General features: G+C 45.5%; 1 protein-coding gene across 6 annotated transcripts in view; it reads right to left on the reverse strand.

Annotated features, from left to right (window-relative positions):
- Positions 1–5,860: 5,860 nt before the first annotated feature.
- The window catches only part of B3GNT4 (UDP-GlcNAc:betaGal beta-1,3-N-acetylglucosaminyltransferase 4), a 34,761-nt gene continuing 19,422 nt past the window's right edge, over positions 5,861–21,199 (reverse strand). For 2 of the 6 annotated variants that reach the window (XM_044290414.1, XM_044290446.1), the window contains exons 2-3: positions 16,241–16,308; positions 5,861–7,813 (exon numbers count right to left, since the gene is read on the reverse strand). In XM_044290414.1, the coding sequence (XP_044146349.1) occupies positions 6,692–7,786 (1,095 nt within the window). In that variant the 5' untranslated portion in view covers positions 7,787–7,813; positions 16,241–16,308 and the 3' untranslated portion in view covers positions 5,861–6,691. Of the gene's footprint in view, positions 7,817–15,700; positions 15,746–16,240; positions 16,309–21,199 lie in introns of those variants that run through there. The other 4 variants (XM_044290437.1, XM_044290422.1, XM_044290428.1 and 1 more) reach the window with 4 other exon arrangements.

Raw genomic sequence — 21,199 nt, forward strand, 5'->3', positions numbered from 1 at the left:
TTTGACCAGCTGCCCTGAAAGAACTGATCCTCTATGTGAGCCCCCCAACCCTGGCTGCTTGCGTCCGTGGTTAACGTTCTGAGTGGTAACGTGTTCCAGGAAATCCCCCGGGACAGGTTTCTTGCTAACAACCACCAGGAGAGGGAGCTTACTGCTCTGTCCGAAAGAGATATCCTGGCGTTCAGAGATCTGTGGTCCTTGTCCCAAGAAGAGAGGACTTCCGCTTGGAGAGTTCTTGAATGGAATTGGGCCCAAGGAACGGTTGTGATGCATGAGGTCATCAGACCCAGGACTTGCATGGCTTCCCGTAGAGTCCGTTTTTTCTTTAGTTTGAAGGCTCTTATTCTTTCCCTTATACTGACCTGCTTGTCCTGGGGAAGAAGAGAATATTGGGTCACGGAGTTTAGGAGGGTTCCTAGGAACTTCTTTTGTGTTGCTGGATGTAGGTCTGATTTCTCCAGGTTTATTTTCCATCCTAGACGTGTGAGCAAAGATAGAGTCCATTCTTTGTGAAGCTCTAACTCCTCCTGTGAGTCTGCCACAAGCAGAAAATCGTCTAGGTAGGGAATTATAGTTACCTGTCTCTGTCTTAGACAGGCAACTATCTCCGCCACTACCTTTGTAAAGATCCGTGGGGCTGATGAGATCCCAAACGGGAGACATTGGAACTGGAAATGCATAATCCTGCCATCCTTCTTGATTGCGAACCTCAAGTATTGTTGGTACTGAGGGTGAATGGGGACGTGGTAATAAGCGTCCTTTAGATCCAGGGTGCATAGGAACGCCCCTGGGCTTATCAACGGAATTGCGGATTTTATTGATTCCATCTTGAAGTGGTGATGTGTTATCCATTTGTTTAGGAATTTCAGGTTGATTATGGTTCTCTTGGAGCCATCCGGTTTGGTTATGAGGAAGAGCTTTGAATAGTGACCCTTGAATTCTTCTGAAGGAGGGACTTGTACTATTGCGCCCAAACTCAGAAGTTTTTGGATGTCCGCCAGAAGTTGATTCTGCAGGGAGGTCGACTGAAATATTGTGGCCTGAAAAAGATGAGGAGGGGGAAGGCGAAACTCTATCTTGAACCCTTTCTGGATGGATTCCAGGATGTATTGGTTCTTGGTTATCCGGGTCCATTCTTCCCAAAAGAACTGAAGTCTGCCCCCTACTGGTCTGGCGTCATTGTTTCTCAGGCTTGGAGTTGGGATTAAAAAGGAAACCCCGACCTTTTCCTCCTTTGGGGTAGCTCCACCTTCCTGTCTTCCCTTTACCTCTGGGAGTGCCCTGGAAGCTGCTGGTCGTCTTACGAAAGGGCAAGGGTTTCTTGCCTTTTTCCTCCGGAAACCCTTTCTTTCTGTCCGCTGTTTTCTCCAGGATCTCGTCCAGTACCGGACCAAAGAGGTGAGAACCTTTAAGAGGTAAGGCGCATAATTTATTCTTGGAGGCTATATCCCCAGACCAGGATTTTAGCCACAGGGCTCTCCTTGCCGTATTTGTTAGGGAGTCTGTTTTTGCTGCGAACCTTATGGACTCTGCCGAGGCGTCTGCTACAAAGGATGCGGCCATCTTAAAGAGAGGCAGGGATGCCAGAATTTCTTCCTTAGGGGTGTCCCGCTTGAGATGTTCCTCCAGCTGGTTCACCCATAAACACAGAGATCTGGCCACGGAGGTAGCAGCAATGTTGGTATTTATGCTGTTGGCCGACACTTCCCATGCTCTTTTGAGCAAACCGTCGATCTTCCGATCCATTGGTTCCTTTAGCTGGGCTGAGTCTTCAAAGGGGAGAGTGGTTCTCTTTACCACCTTTGCCACTTGAATGTCAACTTTAGGAACTATATCCCACAGTTTTGTGTCCTCTGAGTTGAACAATAGTCTGTTCTTAAACTCCCGTGGGATGTACAATTTTCTATCGGCATCTGCCCACTCGTCTATGACTAGGTCCTTTAAGGTCTCGTTTACCGGGAACAACTTTTTCTTCTTAGCTTTTAAGCCGCCGAACATCTCGTCCTGTATCGAGCGAGTCTGTTCTTCCTCCTCTATATCCATTGTCTGCCTTACAGCCGACAGGAGGGGATCTAGATCTTCTTGCGAGAAGAGATATCTTCTCTGGTCGTCGGCCATATAAGACGAGCCCTGATCATCATCCCCCTTTGAGGTTTCCCCTTCTGACAGATATAAACCTTCTTCCTCAGAATCTGACTCCCTAAGAACACGGGGTCTCTTGGGGGGAGGGGAGACGGCACAGGGTCTCTGTGCTATACTAGAGCTGGCCGCTTGGATCTCCTCCTTCACAATCACCCTCAGATCAGCCAAAAGGGAGGATTGTTCGTCTCTGAGGATCTTTGCCAGGCAGTCGCTACACAGGGCTTTTACATGTGCGTCCCCCAGTCTCTTTGAGCACAGAGCACATCTTCTGGGTTTCTTTTTGGGTTCTCCCAGCGTTTTAACCGTGGTGTCTTTCTCTCCCTGGTATGGAAGAGAGAGAGACCATTAGTCCAGTGCCAAGAAGAGAGAGAGGGACCGGAATACAAGCCTCACTACTTACATGACTCGGGTTAGGGATGTCTGCGCTAGAATCCATAGCTGACATCTGGACCTCCATACCACGCTTGGACAATCAAACTGACACACAATTTATGTCCTACCTGGTCCACCCGTTGCCGCGCGGCTCCGCCTCCTTAAATCCAGGTGGGGGGGGGACTCATTCAAACGAAGAGTCGACCCCCCCTTGCGTGCATTCCGCCGGGCTCAGCGTTCCCTGGGCGCCGCCATCTTGCTTCCGCCCATGTGACCTCACTTCCGGTCACATGGGCCTGCACGTCAACGGGAGGAGCGCCGAGCGCAGGAGCCGCAGCCGATCCCAGAGCTCCCGAACCCGGAAGAAGCGGCTTCGGCTCCCCGATACCGCGGCCACCCACAGCTTGATGCGGAAAGGAAAAACAGGTATCGGGGGAAGCTAGGGGACCCCTACCCAGAGAGGTGCTAGCCCCAGGGCCCTCCAGAGCCTGAAGAGGAGAGGGAGACCCCCCCGACCAGGCTCGGCCCTGAAATAGATTCCCAGAGTCGGGAAAGATTCTCTCTGCTCCGATCCCTGTAGGGACAGGAAGAACACTGGAGAGTGGGAGGGGAGGGGGCCTTTTAATCTCTCTCGCTTCCTGTCCCTACAGAGACCAATAGGACAACCTCCATGGGTGCTGTCATGGAGGGACGTCCTGGAAAAAAGGGACTGTTAAAACTGCATGAAGCTACTCATTTTAATCATTAAAGGGAACCTGTCACCATGAAAATGTGAAGTAATCTGCAGGCAGTATGTTATAGCTGAGAGGAGCTGGGCAGATTGAGATACAGTTTTGTGGGAAAGGATTCAGTAAAACGTGTAATTTATTCATTTATATCGGTGCTCATTCTGGGCAGGTCCTGCCCTCCATGACTGTGCATCAGGAGACGGTCCTATCACTGATACACAGTCATGGAGGTAAGGCTGTCAATCACCGATAGGACCACCTCCTTGACTTCAAAGCTCAGATATAAATGAATAAATTACAGGTAAACTAAATCTTTTACTGTAAGACTCAGCTCCTTCTATTCTATAACATGCTGCCTCCTGCTTAGACACCAAATTCAACGTGACTGGTTCCCTTTAAGCATCACATTGCAACCACACACCATATTTTACGTGCATGCATTTCTTGCCCAGATCTTAAACTGCATTTTTGGTAGGTACAGGATCTCAGCACATCAGAACAAAACAGGAAAACCTTTCCTTAACAATGCCTCTGGGAACAGAGTCCACACTTTGCTTGGAAAGGAACAGATTCTATTCTCGTTACAAAGCATAAGGCTCCCTGGGCACAAAACATGCCCGTGTTACCTGAAGCTGCCTTAGACCAGTTTCAAGTGACTGAATGTTATGGTGTGTATTAGAGTGTTACCTCTTTGCAGTTCTACAGAATTAAACCTAGATCACTATAGAATCCTATACTGGACCGCAAAAAACAGCACGGTCGTGTGCATGAGCCCTTAGGGTGCATTCACATGGCTGTATATAGTTTGCAGTGTGCAAAAAAAAAAAAAAAAAAAAATACACAGATTGAGGTCCATGTTGTTGTTTTTTTGGACCCATTGTAACAATGCCCATTCGTGTCTGCAAAATGCATTTTTTACGGCTCCATTGAAATGCCCTGATGTGAAGCAAAAATATGGTTGTGTGAATAGGGCCTTAGGTTGTCAGATGTGTTAATCCAAGTCTTCATTTGTTAGCTATGAATTTATGAGATCCATAGAGATCCTCATTTTTCCACGCTGCCTAGGACTGCAGCTATCGACTATTTTTGTAATAGAGTATTCTATAGGTTAATCCAACGATGAATAGAGTACTCTAATACTAATTAAAATAACTTTTCTTCATAAAAACTCATCAGCCCTCCCTGTGCCATCAGGTCCGCCCCGCCCCCCCCAGTGCCACCATCTCCCCCCTCCTAGCCATGTCCCCAGCACCAGTGAAATTAAATACTTACCTCTCCTGTAGGGGCGCCGCTCCACAGCTCGTCCATCTTCTCTGTGCGCTGCCCTGTCGTCCTGACATCACACAGTGTCAGGTCATAGTGCACGTAAGCGTGCACTATGTCCTGACGAGGTGTCAGGAGGAAAGTGCAGCGTGGTGGCAGGTGACCACGGAGCAGTGAGTAATAGTAAGCTCTTCACTCCCGCTCCGTGGTCACATGACACAAACGAATCCTTAATGCAAAAAATTTGCAGAGGATTTTTTGGTATCGAATTACTCAATTCAATTGAGTAATCGTTTCAGCCCCAACACTGCCCATTTTATACTTCTAGTACAAGATGAAACAGATATGATGTTTGTGTAAAGGCAAACTTTATTTCCTTATTGACCCCTGAGTCGGTTGCTCATTGTTTAGTATGGTGGAGATTGTGTTCTGTTCCCTTGATCCCTGCATTTGTTCATGATTGTATGCTTACTGTTTACTTCCAGATTTTCTGGATTCTTGTAAGTTTCAAGTAAAACAAGAGAAGCGCACATCAAGAGGATTGCTGGAGGAAAGGGTTTGGCAGATGGATTGCTCACCTCAAAAGGTTGTGCAGAAGGCACATCACTCTGCCGCACGTCTCAGTTTAAACCACAACGAGCTACTGCTCACTTGATCACAGCTTGACCAGACATGGCAAGACAAGAGATCCAGAAACACAGTAAAAATGAAGAAGTGGCACTGCTCATTTTGGTGGATCCGAAAACCACAGATGAATAGGCAAGTACAGTTTTTTATTGACAGGAATAATGTGTTTCTGGGACAAACTGGCCCCTTTGTCATATTCAAACCAACATTACAGATGACAGTTTTTTTTACAATTTAAAAAGTTAAAAAACACGCCCCGGGAGAGGCTGGGACATGGTGTCAATCATGTGACATTATTGGTTCCTTGAATGGAATCCATAGACATCATGTCATAGAAAGATTTAAAGGTGACATATATACATAGATTATTAAATGAGTACATCAATAAGATTAATCAGATAATATATAACAATAAAAGGGCTTCCAGTGCCCGAGATTCTGTCCCCACACAAAGGTATGAGCGCCGGGCTCCCTCACTCCTCCCCGCTGCTGCTGATTATGTGGAATCAGAGTACAATATGTTAACTAAATTCAGCTTTATAGGAAACTGTAATCTGATTACGTTCGGCCCAGAAACGTGTTATTCCTGTCAATAAAGACACTATACTTACCTATTTATACATGTTTTTTTGATCCACAGACAAGCAGCACAACTTTTCCTGGATTTCTTGTAAGTTTCAAAAATCTATAAAAATACACAATGAAAAAAGGGGAACACTTCCACAACAGAATTTCTAAGACATTTTATTAAACTTTCCAAAACAATTTATAAAAGGCAAATTAGTTGTAACTATGGGATTTCCAAGTGTTACATATGAGAAACGATGTTCTGGCTAGCAGGTTCTAGTTTCCTCTTAGTAATTCCGCAGCTGATGCAAGGATCACCACTGAAGACTGACAGAAGCTGTGAACTCAATTCAGATTAACTACCCCTAAAAGAAACTTCTTGCTTTCACAGTACCGTCTTTCAAGTGAATTATGTTGCACATATAACTGTTTTTATATCATGGTTTAATGTGAAATTCTTAAAGTGGCTTTCTGCAAAGTAACTGACAGACATTAATATTTGTTGGTTCTAACCAGGATTTGACAGATAGTAAGGGCTTTAGACATGTGCTCCAATTCTGGGTCACTATGCCAACACAGTGATGTCCATGCCAGCACAGTGGTAATGCAGCTCAACCTTCAAGCATGTGAGGGTGACTACAGTCCCATTGACAGGAGTTCCAGATGAAGCCCTTCCTTTCTGGAGTCTGACGACCTTCTCCTTATCCCACTGGTTGGATCCTCAGCAATCATAAATTAAGGGCCTATCCTAAGAAAAGGTTTACAGTAGTCATTTTTAAAGTGCCATATCCTGAACCACAGTGAGAACTAGTTACCTTCTACTGGATAAGCTACACTTGGTGTGCCGTACAGATCTGAACCACATCTGCTATAAATGCTTTTGTCCTAGAACTGAGGATAAAAGCACTTAAGGTGGGAAGATTGGTAGAACTACACAAATAGTCTTTTGCCTTCTTTAAGAAGGGAAACATCATACTAGAAATGTTCATATTTCACAAAGACTTTTTTGACTTTGCACAGTGCATCCCTTCATCGCTCACTAAAGTCCACATAATCCACATTTCTGTAGGAGTTAATTTGTGAACAACCATTAGCCCTTTATACAAACATGGATCAAACGGATTAACCGGTTTGCGGATACCAAATGTTTTGAAGCCTGCATGAAACTGTGGAGTCACAGTCATCTTTTCAAGGCACATGCCAACAAAAACGTCATCGATTGGAAAGAGTTCTGTGCTTTCAGCTGTGCTAAGGAGACGTTGGGTAGTCCTTCTGGACATTAGGTAGCCACCTCCTCCAGCATATAAAGGATAGTGACTCTCATTGTACATTTCATGTGGAATGAAGTATTTTATTTTAGTGTTCCTAATGGGAATTGCTTTGCTGATTACATCACCAACAAGAAGGTCATGTTCTGGATCCATCTCTTGAAGAAACTCTATAATATTGTACGTATTAATGAATACATCATCATCACCTTTGAGGACAAAACTGGTGTGGGCACATTCTTCTGTGAACCACCTCAAAAAATGAAGCTCCTTGAGTGTGAGGTTAAAAAAATTGTCTATAAAATTCCACTGGATGATATCATTGAATTCTTTGTTTTCATACGACAGGAGCTGGTCCAGTGATTGGGCTGGTACCCTGGCCTCAGTCTTGCCAAGCAAAAACACAAGTTTAATTTTCTTGCCTTCAATTTCCTGCCTTTTCCCCCAGGTATTTCTTATAGCAATCCTCCTATCGATATTAATAGGAAGAGACTTTATGGCCAGTAATAAAAAGGTATCTTTGCCACATTCCTTAGGCATGAGGAGAGTCGAAAAGTTCCTGCAATGTCTGTACATCAAGAATAAGCGATGCAGTTCAGGAAAGGTTGAGGAAGCATTAAGCACAGATACGTTGGGATAACATTGGATGACCTTTTTTGATGTGGGAGCCCAGAAGACAAATTCTTGTTTTGGTGTGTCTGTTTTTCTAGGGACAACAGGGTCAACTACTGTTTTAGTGTCTTTGTAAAAGTAGATAAAAATCCCAAAAACTGACATAAACAATGTATAGAGCACAAAACATCTCAGTCGTAGAACCATCTCTGTGTAGAGATTCAGTTTTTTTTCCTATAAAATGAAAACATAAATAAGTAAAAAAAAAACCTTTATATAAACTTACAGAATGAAATGTCTATGGCTCTATTCACATCTGTGCCGTGGCTTCCGTTTATAAAATGGCATCCGATACTTTAATAAGCAATGCATGCAGTGAACAAAAACAGCAGTGCACAATATCTTTATATTTTAATAATGCAAACATTATTGGTCATGGCAATGCCAATTATATTTTTATATCTAAAAGTGGGATGGGGTGATTAGAATTTTTCATATTTTTGTATTTTTTTTCAACATTAAGATTTAAGATTTATTTTTACTGTAATAAAGTCTTTTAGGTCTTGTGCACAAGACTGCTGTAGCCAATCAATGGCCTCAACGGTCATGTATGCAAAAATGGCACATCACTGCCAGTGAATAGCCTAGCTGGGAACCACTGTGCTTGGAAGGAGGGCATTAACATATTACTGCCTGCCACCAGTGTTTTAGCTATAATGGACAACAACTTTGAGGGTGGATAAGGGCTTTGTTTTAAACTACAGCATACCATATACAGTTAAAGGGGTTCTCCGGGAATTAAGAAAATGAAAATACTTAAAGTATAACTGTCATCTTTTTTTTTGGGAGTATTGGATTGTGGTGATTAATATCTCCTTGGTGGCCCTATTTCAACTTTTCACTGTGTATTCAATTATCCCTTAATTCCACAGTTCAGTTCCCTGTACTGCCCATTTTTACCTGTGCTTAAAATAGGGTTGCTAGGCATGTTCCGTCTATCTGTTGAAGGACGGAGGACGCAGAAGCAGGCAGCGTGCAAGGTCACATTACTGACAGCCAGGGACTGTAAGTAAATGATTAAAGCCAGGTCCTCCCCAGCAGCTGATAACAGTGCCTGGGCTGTGTGCACTTCTCCCTGTCCCTGCGCTTGGCAGACGCTCCCTCACTCAGCAGAGCTGGAGAATGCAGAGTTGGAGCAGCGCAGACCAGGGAAGGGAAGGGAGATCTGCCGTCTGCTCAGTGTATAAATGAAAGCAACATGTGGTAAGAGGACCCCTTTGCGCTGCAGGAGATTAACCCTTTAGGGGGGAGGGCTCTGGTTACTGACACTTTTGGGGGGCTATTGTTACTGGCTAGTGAGGGCAGGCGGGATTAGCCTCAGCGGGAGGGCAGTGGCGGCCATCTTAACTGAATAGTGAAATTGCAGTTTTATGCAGACTGGTTGCTAAGGGCTGAATCTTATTAAATATGGGGTAAGTCAGTCTAACAGTAACTGATTCTGGAATATCATGCTATTAGTAACTACATATATGAAAATTGAAATTAGGGTCCAAGTGTGACAGTTATCCTTTAAACATTACTTTACTATGCATATATTCCCAAATACCTTTCATTAGTTATAATGGTTCATTTTGTCTAGGAAGCAATCATCAGGGGGAAAAAAATGGCGGCCGTCCTATTAGTGCACACAAAACATGTCCTAATAACCCAGCAGGACATGCTACTTCACAACACTGAGCTAAAGATCTGCCTCTCTGCTCTGCAACTTTAAAACTGGGATCTGAAGTCAGCTTCGGTACCTAGGTACTAAAGCAGACTTTGGATCCCAGTTTTAAAATTGTTTTCAACTTGAATAATTGAAGTTATTCAATAAAGTCTTGTGCGACTTCAGGGATAATGAATTTCACCTTGGCGGAGCCCATACATTTGAATACTGCACGGAGACCGATTTCCTTACAGCATTCAAAGTTTTGACCGAAGTGACTTCACGCAACACTAATCTCTGACAAGCAGAGAGGAGGATGAGGCAGCTCTTTAGCTCAGTGTTCTGAAGTAACTTGTCCTGCTGCATGATTAGGAGAGGTACTAATAGGACAGCGGCCATTTTATTTCTCCCAATGATTACTCCCTAGACAAAACATGCCACTATAACTAATGAAATGTATTTTGGAATACATTTATAATTACAGTAACATTTCAGTATTTTCACTTTCTTAATTCCTGGAGAACCCCTTTAACCACCTCAGGACCGCCGTACGCAGGATTGCGTCCTGGCGGCGGTCCTGCTCTTCTGGGTGGACGCATATACGCGTCCTCCCGCGAGAGCCGAGATTTCCTGTGAACGCGCGCGCACGCTCACAGGAACGGAAGGTAAGCGAGTGGATCTCCAGCATGCCAGCGGCGATCGTTCGCTGGCAGGCTGGAGATCCGAATTTTTTAACCCCTAACAGGTATATTAGACGCTGTTTTCATAACAGCGTCTAATATACCTCCTACCTGGTCCTCTGGTGGTCCCTTTTGTTAGGATCGACCACCAGAGGACTCAGGTAGGTCAGTACAGTCGCACCCAACACCACACTACACTACACCCCCCCCCCCCGTCACTTATTAACCCCTTATAAACCCCCGATCACCCATGATCACCCCATATAAACTCCCTGATCACCCCCCTGTCATTGATCACCGCCCTGTCATTGATCACCCCCCTGTCAGGCTCCGTTCAGACGTCCGTATGATTTTTACGGATCCACGGATACATGGATCGGATCCGCAAAAAGCATACGGACGTCTGAATGGAGCCTTACAGGGGGGTGATCAATGACAGGCGGGTGATCACCCATATACACTCCCTGATCACCCCCTGTCATTGATCACCCCCCTGTCACTGATCACCCCCCCTGTAAGGCTCCATTCAGACATCCGCATGATTTTTACGGATCCATGGATACATGGATCGGATCCGCAAAACACATGCGGACGTCTGAATGGAGGGTGATCAATGACAGGCGGGTGATCACCCATATACACTCCCTGATCACCCCCTGTCATTGATAACCCCCCTGTAAGGCTCCATTCAGACGTCCGCATGCGTTCTGTGGATCCGATCCATGGATCCGTAAAAAATCATGCGGATGTCTGAATGGAGCCTTACAGGGGGGGTGATCAGTGACAGGGGGGTGATCACCCTGATTACCCTGATCACCCCCTGTCATTGATAACCCCCCTGTAAGGCTCCATTCAGACGTCCGCATGCGTTCTGTGGATCCGATCCATGTATCCATGGATCCGTAAAAAATCATGCGGATGTCTGAATGGAGCCTTACAGGGGGGGTGATCAGTGACAGGGGGGTGATCACCCTGATTACCCTGATCACCCCCTGTCATTGATAACCCCCCTGTAAGGCTCCATTCAGACGTCCGCATGCGTTCTGTGGATCCGATCCATGTATCCATGGATCCGTAAAAAATCATGCGGATGTCTGAATGGAGCCTTACAGGGGGGGTGATCAGTGACAGGGGGGTGATCACCCCGATTACCCTGATCACCCCCTGTCATTGATAACCCCCCTGTAAGGCTCCATTCAGACGTCCGCATGCGTTTTGTGGATCCGATCCATGGATCCGTAAAAAATCATGCGGATGTCTGAATGGAGCCTTACAGGGGGGTGATCAGTGACAGGGGGGTGATCACCCCGATTACCCTGATCACCCCCTGTCATTGATAACCCCCCTGTAAGGCTCCATTCAGACGTCCGCATGCGTTCTGTGGATCCGATCCATGTATCCATGGATCCGTAAAAAATCATGCGGATGTCTGAATGGAGCCTTACAGGGGGGGTGATCAGTGACAGGGGGGTGATCACCCTGATTACCCTGATCACCCCCTGTCATTGATAACCCCCCTGTAAGGCTCCATTCAGACGTCCGCATGCGTTTTGTGGATCCGATCCATGGATCCGTAAAAAATCATGCGGATGTCTGAATGGAGCCTTACAGGGGGGTGATCAGTGACAGGGGGGTGATCACCCCGATAACCCTGATCACCCCCTGTCATTGATAACCCCCCTGTAAGGCTCCATTCAGACGTCCGCATGCGTTCTGTGGATCCGATCCATGTATCCATGGATCCGTAAAAAATCATGCGGATGTCTGAATGGAGCCTTACAGGGGGGGGTGATCAGTGACAGGGGGGTGATCACCTTGATTACCCTGATCACCCCCTGTCTTTGATAACCCCCCTGTAAGGCTCCATTCAGACGTCCGCATGCGTTCTGTGGATCCGATCCATGTATCCATGGATCCGTAAAAAATCATGCGGATGTCTGAATGGAGCCTTACAGGGGGGGTGATCAGTGACAGGGGGGTGATCACCCTGATTACCCTGATCACCCCCTGTCACTGATCACCCCCCTGTAAGGCTCCATTCAGACGTCCGCATGCGTTCTGTGGATCCGATCCATGGATCCGTAAAAAATCATGCGGATGTCTGAATGGAGCCTTACAGGGGGGGTGATCAATGACAGGGGGGTGATCCGGGAGTCTATATGGGTGATCACCCCCCTGTCATTGATCACCCCCCCCCCCCCCTGGTAAGGCTCCATTCAGACATTTTTTTTTGGCACAAGTTAGCGGAAATTTTTTGTTTGTTTTTGTTTTTTCTTACAAAGTCTCATATTCTACTAACTTGTGTCAAAAAATAAAATCTCCCATGAACTCGCCATACCCCTCACGGAATCCAAATGCGTAAACATTTTTAGACATTTATATTCCAGACTTCTTCTCACGCTTTAGGGCCCCTAAAAAGCCAGGGCAGTATAAATACCCCACATGTGACCCCATTTCGGAAAGAAGACACCCCAAGGTATTCCGTGAGGGGCATATTGAGTCCATGAAAGATTGAAATTTTTGTCCTAAGTTAGCGGAAAGTGAGACTTTGTGAGAAAAAAACAACAAAAAAAATCAATATCCGCTAACTTATGCAAAAAAAAAAAAATTCTAGGAACTCGCCATGCCCCTCATTGAATACCTTGGGGTGTCTTCTTTCCAAAGTGGGGTCACATGTGGGGTATTTATACTGCCCTGGCTTTTTAGGGGCCCGAAAGTGTGAGAAGAAGTCTGGGATCCAAATGTCTAAAAATGCCCTCCTAAAAGGAATTTGGGCCCCTTTGCCCACCTTGGCTGCAAAAAAGTGTCACACATGTGGTATCGCCGTACTCAGGAGAAGTTGGGGAATGTGTTTTGGGGTGTCATTTTACATATACCCATGCTGGGTGAGAAAAATATCTTGGTCAAATGCCAACTTTGTATAAAAAAATGGGAAAAGTTGTCTTTTGCCAAGATATTTCTCTCACCCAGCATGGGTATATGTAAAATGACCCCCCAAAACACATTACCCAACTTCTCCTGAGTACGGCGATACCACATGTGTGACACTTTTTTGCAGCCAAGGTGGGCAAAGGGGCACCTTTCGGATTTCGCAGGCCATTTTTTACACATTTTGATTGCAAAGTTCTTCTCACACATTTGGGCCCCTAAATTGCCAGGGCAGTATAACTACGCCACAAGTGACCCCATTTTGGAAAGAAGACACCCCAAGGTATTCCGTGAGGGGCACGGCGAGTTCCTAGAATTTTTTATTTTTTGTCACAAGTTAGCGGAAAATGATGATTTTTCTTTTTTTTTCTTTTTTCCTTACAAAGTCTCATATTCCACTAACTTGCGACAAAAAATAAAAAATTCTAGGAACTCGCCATGCCCCTCACGGAATACCTTGGGGTGTCTTCTTTCCAAAATGGGGTCACTTGTGGCGTAGTTATACTGCCCTGGCAATTTAGGGGCCCAAATGTGTGAGAAGAACTTTGCAATCAAAATGTGTAAAAAATGACCGGTGAAATCCAAAAGGTGCACTTTGGAATATGTGCCCCTTTGCCCACCTTGGCAGCAAAAAAGTGTGACACATCTGGTATCGCCGTACTCAGGAGAAGTTGGGCAATGTGTTTTGGGGTGTCATTTTACATATACCCATGCTGGGTGAGAAAAATATCTTGGTCAAATGCCAACTTTGTATAAAAAAATGGGAAAAGTTGTCTTTTGCCAAGATATTTCTCTCACCCAGCATGGGTATATGTAAAATGACACCCCAAAACACATTCCCCAACTTCTCCTGAGTACGGCGATACCAGATGTGTGACACTTTTATGCTGCCAAGGTGGGCAAAGGGGCACATATTCCAAAGTGCACCTTTCGGATTTCACCGGTAATTTTTTACAGATTTTGATTGCAAAGTACTTCTCACACATATGGGCCCCTAAATTGCCAGGGCAGTATAGCTACGCCACAAGTGACCCCATTTTGGAAAGAAGACACCCCAAGGTATTCCGTGAGGGGCATGGCGAGTTCCTCGAATTTTTTATTTTTTGTCGCAAGTTAGTGGAATATGAGACTTTGTAAGGAAAAAAGAGAAAAAAAGAAAAATCATCATTTTCCGCTAACTTGTGACAAAAAATAAAAAATTCTAGGAACTCGCCGTGCCCCTCACGGAATACCTTGGGGTGTCTTCTTTCCAAAATGGGGTCACTTGTGGCGTAGTTATACTGCCCTGGCAATTTAGGGGACCATATGTGTGAGAAGTACCTTGCAATCAAAATGTGTAAAAAATGGCCTGCAAAATCTGAAAGGTGCACTTTGGAATATGTGCCCCTTTGCCCACCTTGGCAGCAAAAAAGTGTGACACATCTGGTATCGCCGTACTCGGGAGAAGTTGGGGAATGTGTTTTGGGGTGTCATTTTACATATACCCATGCTGGGTGAGAGAAATATCTTGGCAAAAGACAACTTTTCCCATTTTTTTATACAAAGTTGGCATTTGACCAAGATATTTTTCTCACCCAGCATGGGTATATGTAAAATGACACCCCAAAACACATTCCCCAACTTCTCCTGAGTACGGCGATACCAGATGTGTCACACTTTTTTGCTGCCAAGGTGGGCAAAGGGGCACATATTCCAAAGTGCACCTTTTGGATTTCACCGGTCATTTTTTACACATTTTGATTGCAAAGTTCTTCTCACACATTTGGGCCCCTAAATTGCCAGGGCAGTATAACTACCCCACAAGTGACCCCATTTTGGAAAGAAGACACCCCAAGGTATTCTGTGAGGGGCATGGTGAGTTCCTAGAATTTTTTATTTTTTGTCGCAAGTTAGTGGAATATGAGACTTTGTAAGAAAAAATAAAAAAATAAAAAATCATCATTTTCCGCTAACTTGTGACAAAAAATAAAAAGTTCTATGAACTCACTATGCCCATCAGCGAATACCTTAGGGTGTCTACTTTCCGAAATGGGGTCATTTGTGGGGGTTTTCTACTGTTTGGGCATTGTAGAACCTCAGGAATCATGACAGGTGCTCAGAAAGTCAGAGCTGTTTCAAAAAGCGGAAATTCACATTTTTGTACCATAGTTTGTAAATGCTATAACTTTTACCCAAACCATTTTTTTTTTGCCCAAACATTTTTTTTTTATCAAAGACATGTAGAACAATAAATTTGGCGAAAAATTTATATATGGATGTCGTTTTTTTTGCAAAATTTTTCAGCTGAAAGTGAAAAATGTCATTTTTTTGCAAAAAAATCGTTACATTTTGATTAATAACAAAAAAAGTAAAAATGCCAGCAGCAATAAAATACCACCCAATGAAAGCTCTATTAGTGAGAAGAAAAGGAGGTAAAATTCATTTGGGTGGTAAGTTGCATGACCGAGCAATAAACGGTGAAAGTAGTGTAGTGCCGAAGTGTAAAAAGTGGCCTGGTCATGAAGGGGGTTTCACCTAGCGGGGCTGAAGTGGTTAAAGACACAATTTAATAAAGCAGGAGAACAAAAAAACCTTTTCTTAATACTTCTTTGTAGCAAACATCTTTTTTTCTGACTCCAAAGAGCTCCAAAAACCCTGAATACATATTGTTCATAGGAACAAAAATTTCAGTGTTGGTTTGGGGGGGGGGGGGGGGGGGGACCAGACAAAACAGGCGATTTTACAGTGGTTGTAGTGCAGCTTTAAAAGGGAATCTGTCAGCACCTTTACATGTCTCAAAACTGCTCACACCACACTATGAAACACACACCTAAAAAAAAGGGTTCTTTCTTAGGCTTTTCTTCATCTGTAAAGCTGCAACAAAAAAAAAATATATATAACTTTAATGGTATATACAAAATTAGGATCGCAAGTGCTCAGGGATGGTTGCCATCGTTGCAAGTGCTCAGGCCCCGGCGTTACTGGTTGATAACGCCTCCCCCTATTTAGCTGTTGGCCAGTGTAGTATTGCGCCATACAAAACCTACTGTAAACAACGACTTTGATGAACAGACTACACATGCACCACTTTTCGCACCAGTAAGAGGTGTCAGCTGTTTGAGACATGTAAAGTTCCTGACCGATTCCTTTTAAGATGCACCAAAACGTCTAGACCCATCCAAAACATACGGCCAACTGGTTCTGGTTTTCTAACAGTTTTGGAAGCCAAAATCAGGAATGGATCATAAAATGAGAGAAAGTATTACAGATAGATGCAACGTCAGTGTTTTGAATTCTCTGATTTTGGCTACCAGAAACCTGACTGTGTGGCTGTATCCTTAGAATGATCCCATTTGGTTGCATACATACCTCTTGCTCTAATATCAGTTTCTCATTGCTTTTCCCTTGTCCTGACTAGAAGGGGCAAATGTGCTAATCTGCAACAGAGCACACAGTGAAGTTTAGTGACTAATAATAATGGTTTTCAAGGCTTTAGCAGTAGTACTAGTACGCAACATTTAGTAGCACATTTGTCTAATCAATTAGATTATGATTTGGACAACCAAACCAGTTATGTATAGCTGACACTGTCATAAATTCAGTCTTAACAAAATGATCTGATATAGCTAGTTCTGTGAATAAAATCGATAGGTCTGCCTTGAGTTGTCAGTCTAAAGCAACATCACAGTTTTAAAAGAGGTAATATGTTTTACAAAAAGAAACACTTTACACAACAAATTTCCCACAGCCCCGTAGAGAATAACTGGAGCAGCACATGCTCGACCTGCAGCTTCATCAGGACAAGGGGTTCAAGGCCCCACTCTTAGGATCAATGGGAGTTCTAGTGTTTGGCTTCTCACTATTACTGAAATATTGCATTTTATAAATACAGTCCTGAGCAAAAGTTTAAGATCACTTGAAAAATGGCAAAAAAAATCATATTTAGCATGGCTGGATCTTAACAAGGTTCCAAGTAGAGCTTTAACATGCAACAAGAAGAAATGGGAGTGAGAGAACATTTTTTGAGCAGTCAATTTAATGAAAACCATAAATAAACTGAAACAGGCAGTTTTTCAGCTGATCAAAAGTTTAGGACCACACCTCCAACCCCCCCCCCCCCCCAAAAAAAAAAAAAAAAAGAAATCCAACTTCCAAACATGAACTCAGTAATGAGTAGCTCCGCCATTATTGTTTATCACTTCAAAAATTTGTTTCGGCATGCTTGATGCAAGCGTTTCCATGAGGTGAGTGGGAACATTTCTCCAAGTGGTGAAGACAGCCGCACGAAGGCCATCTACTGTCTGGAACTGTTGTCCATTTTTGTAAACTTCCCTTGCCATCCATCCCCAAAGGTTCTCAATTGGATTTAGATCAGGGGAACATGCAGGATGGGCCAAAAGAGTGATGTTATTCTCCTGGAAGAAGTCCCTTGTCCTGCGGGCATTGTGTACTGTAGCGTTGTCCTGTTGAAAAACCGTCGTTACTAGACAGACAAGGGCCCTCAGTCATCAGGAATGCTCTCTGCAACATCTGGACATAGCCAGCGGCCATTTGATGCCCCTGCACTTCCTGAAGCTCCATTGTTCCACTGAAGGAAAAAGCACCCCAGACCATTATGGCGCCCCCTCCGCTTGTCATGCCAGCAACGTTGGAAACCATTAGGACCATCAAGGTTACATTTTTTTCTCATCAGAGAATAAAACTTTCTTCCACCTTTGAATGTCTCATGTTTGGTGCTCTCTTGCAAAGTCCAAACGAGCAGTTCTGTGGCATTCAAGATGACGAGGTCTTTGAAGACTTTTTTTTTGTTTTTGAAGCCCTTCAGTCTCAGATGCAGTCTGATGGTTATGGGGCTGCAGTCAGCACCAGTAATGGCCTTAATTTGGGTCGAGGATCATCCAGTGTCTTGACGGACAGCCAATTGGATCCTCCGGCTCAGTACTGATGACATTTTTTTGGGTCTTCCACTTGACTTTTTTGTTCCATAAGGCCTCATGCACACGACAGTATTTTTTCACGGTCCGCAAAAACGGGGTCCGTAGGTCTGTGATCCGTGACTGTTTTTTTTGTCCGTGGGTCTTCCTTGATTTTTGGAGGATCCACGGACATGGAAAAAAAAAGTCGTTTTGGTGTCCGCCTGGCCGTGCGGAGCCAAACGGATCCGCCCTGAATTACAATGCAAGTCAATGGGGACGGATCCGTTTGACGTTGACACAATATGGTGCCATTTCAAACTGATCCGTCCCCATTGAATTTCAATGTAAAGTCTGGAGTCCCTTTTATACCATCGGATCGGAGTTTTCTCCAATCCGATGGTATATTTTAACTTGAAGCGTCCCCATCACCATGGGAACGCCTCTATGTTAGAATATACTGTCGGATATGAGTTAGATCGTGAAAACTCATTTCCGACAGTATATTCTAACACAGAGGCGTTCCCATGGTGATGGGGACGCTTCTAGTTAGAATATACTACAAACTGTGTACATGACTGCCCCCTGCTGCCTGGCAGCACCCGATCTCTTACAGGGGGCCGTGATCAGCGCAATTAACCCCTCAGGTGCCGCACCTGAAGGGGTTAATTGTACTATCATATCCCCCTGTAAGAGATCAGGGCTGCCAGGCAGCAGGGGGCAGACCCCCCCTCCCTCCCTCTATTGTAATAGGTTGGTGGCACAGTGTGCGCCCCCCATCAGCCCCCCTCCCTCTATTGTAATAATTCGTTGGTGGCACAGTGTGCGCCCCCCATCGCCCCCCACCCCTTCCTCCCTCTATTGTAATAATTTGTTGGTGGCACAGTGTGCGCCCCCCATCGGCCCCCCACCCCTTCCTCCCTCTATTGTAATAATTTGTTGGTGGCACAGTGTGCACCCCCCATCGGCCCCCCTCCCTCTATAGCATTAACAACATTGGTGGCCAGTGTGCGGCCTCCCATCTCCCCCCACCCCGATCATTGGTGGCAGCGGAGTTCCGATCGGAGTCCCAGTTTAATCGCTGGGGCTCCGATCGGTAACCATGGCAACCAGGACGCTACTGCAGCCCTGGTTGCCATGGTTACTTAGCAATAGTACAATAGTAAAAGATTCATACTTACCTGGGAGCTGCGATGTCTGTGTCCGGCCGGGAGCTCCTCCTACTGGTAAGTGACAGTTCATTTAGCAATGCGCCGCACAGACCTGTCACTTACCAGTAGGTGAAGCTCCCGGCCGGACACGAACATCGCAGCAGCCAGCAGGTAAGTATGAATCTTCTACTATTGTACTATTGCTAAGTAACCATGGCAACCAGGACTGCAATGGTGTCCTGGTTGCCATGGTTACCGATCGGAGCCCCAGCGATTAAACTGGGACTCCGATCGGAACTCCGCTGCCACCAATGATCGGGGGGGGGGGGGGGGGGGGGGAGATGGGAGGACGCACACTGGCCACCAATGTTGTTAATGCTATAGAGGGAGGGGGGGGGGGGGCGCACACTGTGCCACCAACGAATTATTACAATTGAGGGAGGAAGGGGGGGCGGGCGCACACTATGCCACCAACGAATTATTACAATAGGGGGGGGGGCGCACACTGTGCCACCAACGAATTATTACAATAGAGGGGGGAATGGGGGGGGGGGGCGCACACTGTGCCACCAACGAATTATTACAATAGAGGGGGGGGGGCCGCACTGGCCACCAATGATATTCAAACTGGGGAGGGGGGGGGGGGGGTCTGCCCCCTGCTGCCTGGCAGCCCTGATCTCTTACAGGGGGATATGATAGTACAATTAACCCCTTCAGATGCCGCACCTGAAGGGGTTAATTGTGCTGATCACGGCCCCCTGTAAGAGATCGGGTGCTGCCAGGCGGCAGTCATGTACACAGTTTGTAGTGTATTCTAACGAGAAGCGTCCCCATCACTATGGGAACGCCTCTGTGTTAGAATATACTGTCGGATATGAGTTTTCACGAAGTGAAAACTTAGATCTGAAAAAGCTTTTATGCAGACGGATCTTTGGATCGTCTGTATGAAAGTAACCTACGGCCACGGATCACGGATGCCAATCTTGTGTGCATCTGTGTTCTTTCACGGACCCATTGAAAGAACACAGTCGTGTGACAACGGTCGTGTGAGCACGGTCGTGTGACAACGGTCGTGTGCATGAGGCCTAACCTTCAGGATCATTTAAGAAATTCCAAATGACTGTCTTACTGCGTCCCACCTCAGCAGCAATGGCGCACTGTGAGAGACCCTGCTTATACAGTTCAACAACCCGACCACGTTCAAAAAGGGAGAGTTTTTTTGCCTTTGCCATCCCAACGTGTGACTACCTGACAAAAAAAATGACAATGAATCCACATCTTTGCACAGGTTTGGCCTTTTAAAATTTGCATCAGCTGAAAAACAGCCTGTTTTAGTTTAATCGCCATTTTAAATTAATTGAATGCTTAAAAAATGTTTTGTCTCACTCTCATTTCTTCTTGTTGCATGTTGAAGCTCTACTTGGAACCTTGTTTAGGCCTCTTTCACACTTGCGTTGTCCGGATCCGGCGTGTACTCCACTTGCCGGAATTACACACCGGATCCGGAAAAACGCAAGTGTACTGAAAGCATTTGAAGATGGATCCGTCTTCAAAATGCTTTCAGTGTTACTATGGCACCCAGGACGCTATTAAAGTCCTGGTTGCCATAGTAGGAGCGGGGAGCGGGGGAGCAGCATACTTACCATCCGTGCGGCTCCCGGGGCGCTCCAGAATGACGTCAGAGCGCCCTATGCGCATGGATGATGTGTCCATGCGATCACGTGATCCATGCGCTTGGGGCGCCCTGACGTCACTCTGGAGCGCCCCGGGAGCCGCACGGACGGTAAGTATGCTGCTCCCCGCTCCCCACTGCACTTTACCATGGCTGCCAGGACTTTCGCGTCCCGGCAGCCATGGTAACCATTGAGAAAAAGCTAAACGTCGCATCCGGCAATGCGCCGAAACGACGTTTAGCTTAAGGCCGGATCCGGATCAATGCCTTTCAATGGGCATTCATTCCGGATCCGGCCTTGCTGCAAGTGTTCCGGATTTTTGGCCGGAGCAAAAAGCGCAGCATGCTGCGCTATTTGCTGCGGCCAAAAAACGTTCCGTTCCGGAACGGAAGACATCCTGATGCATCCTGAAGGACGGACTGTCCATTCAGAATGCATTAGGAAAATCCTGATCAGTATTCTTCCGGCATAGAGCCCCGACGACGGAACTCTATGCCGGAAGACTATAACGCAGATGTGAAAGAGCCCTAAGATCCAACAATGTATAATATGATTTTTTGCCATTTTTCAAGTGGTCATAAACTTTTGATC

Source organism: Bufo gargarizans, chromosome 1 (genome assembly GCF_014858855.1).
Source record: "Bufo gargarizans isolate SCDJY-AF-19 chromosome 1, ASM1485885v1, whole genome shotgun sequence".
Lineage (NCBI taxonomy): Eukaryota > Metazoa > Chordata > Amphibia > Anura > Bufonidae > Bufo > Bufo gargarizans.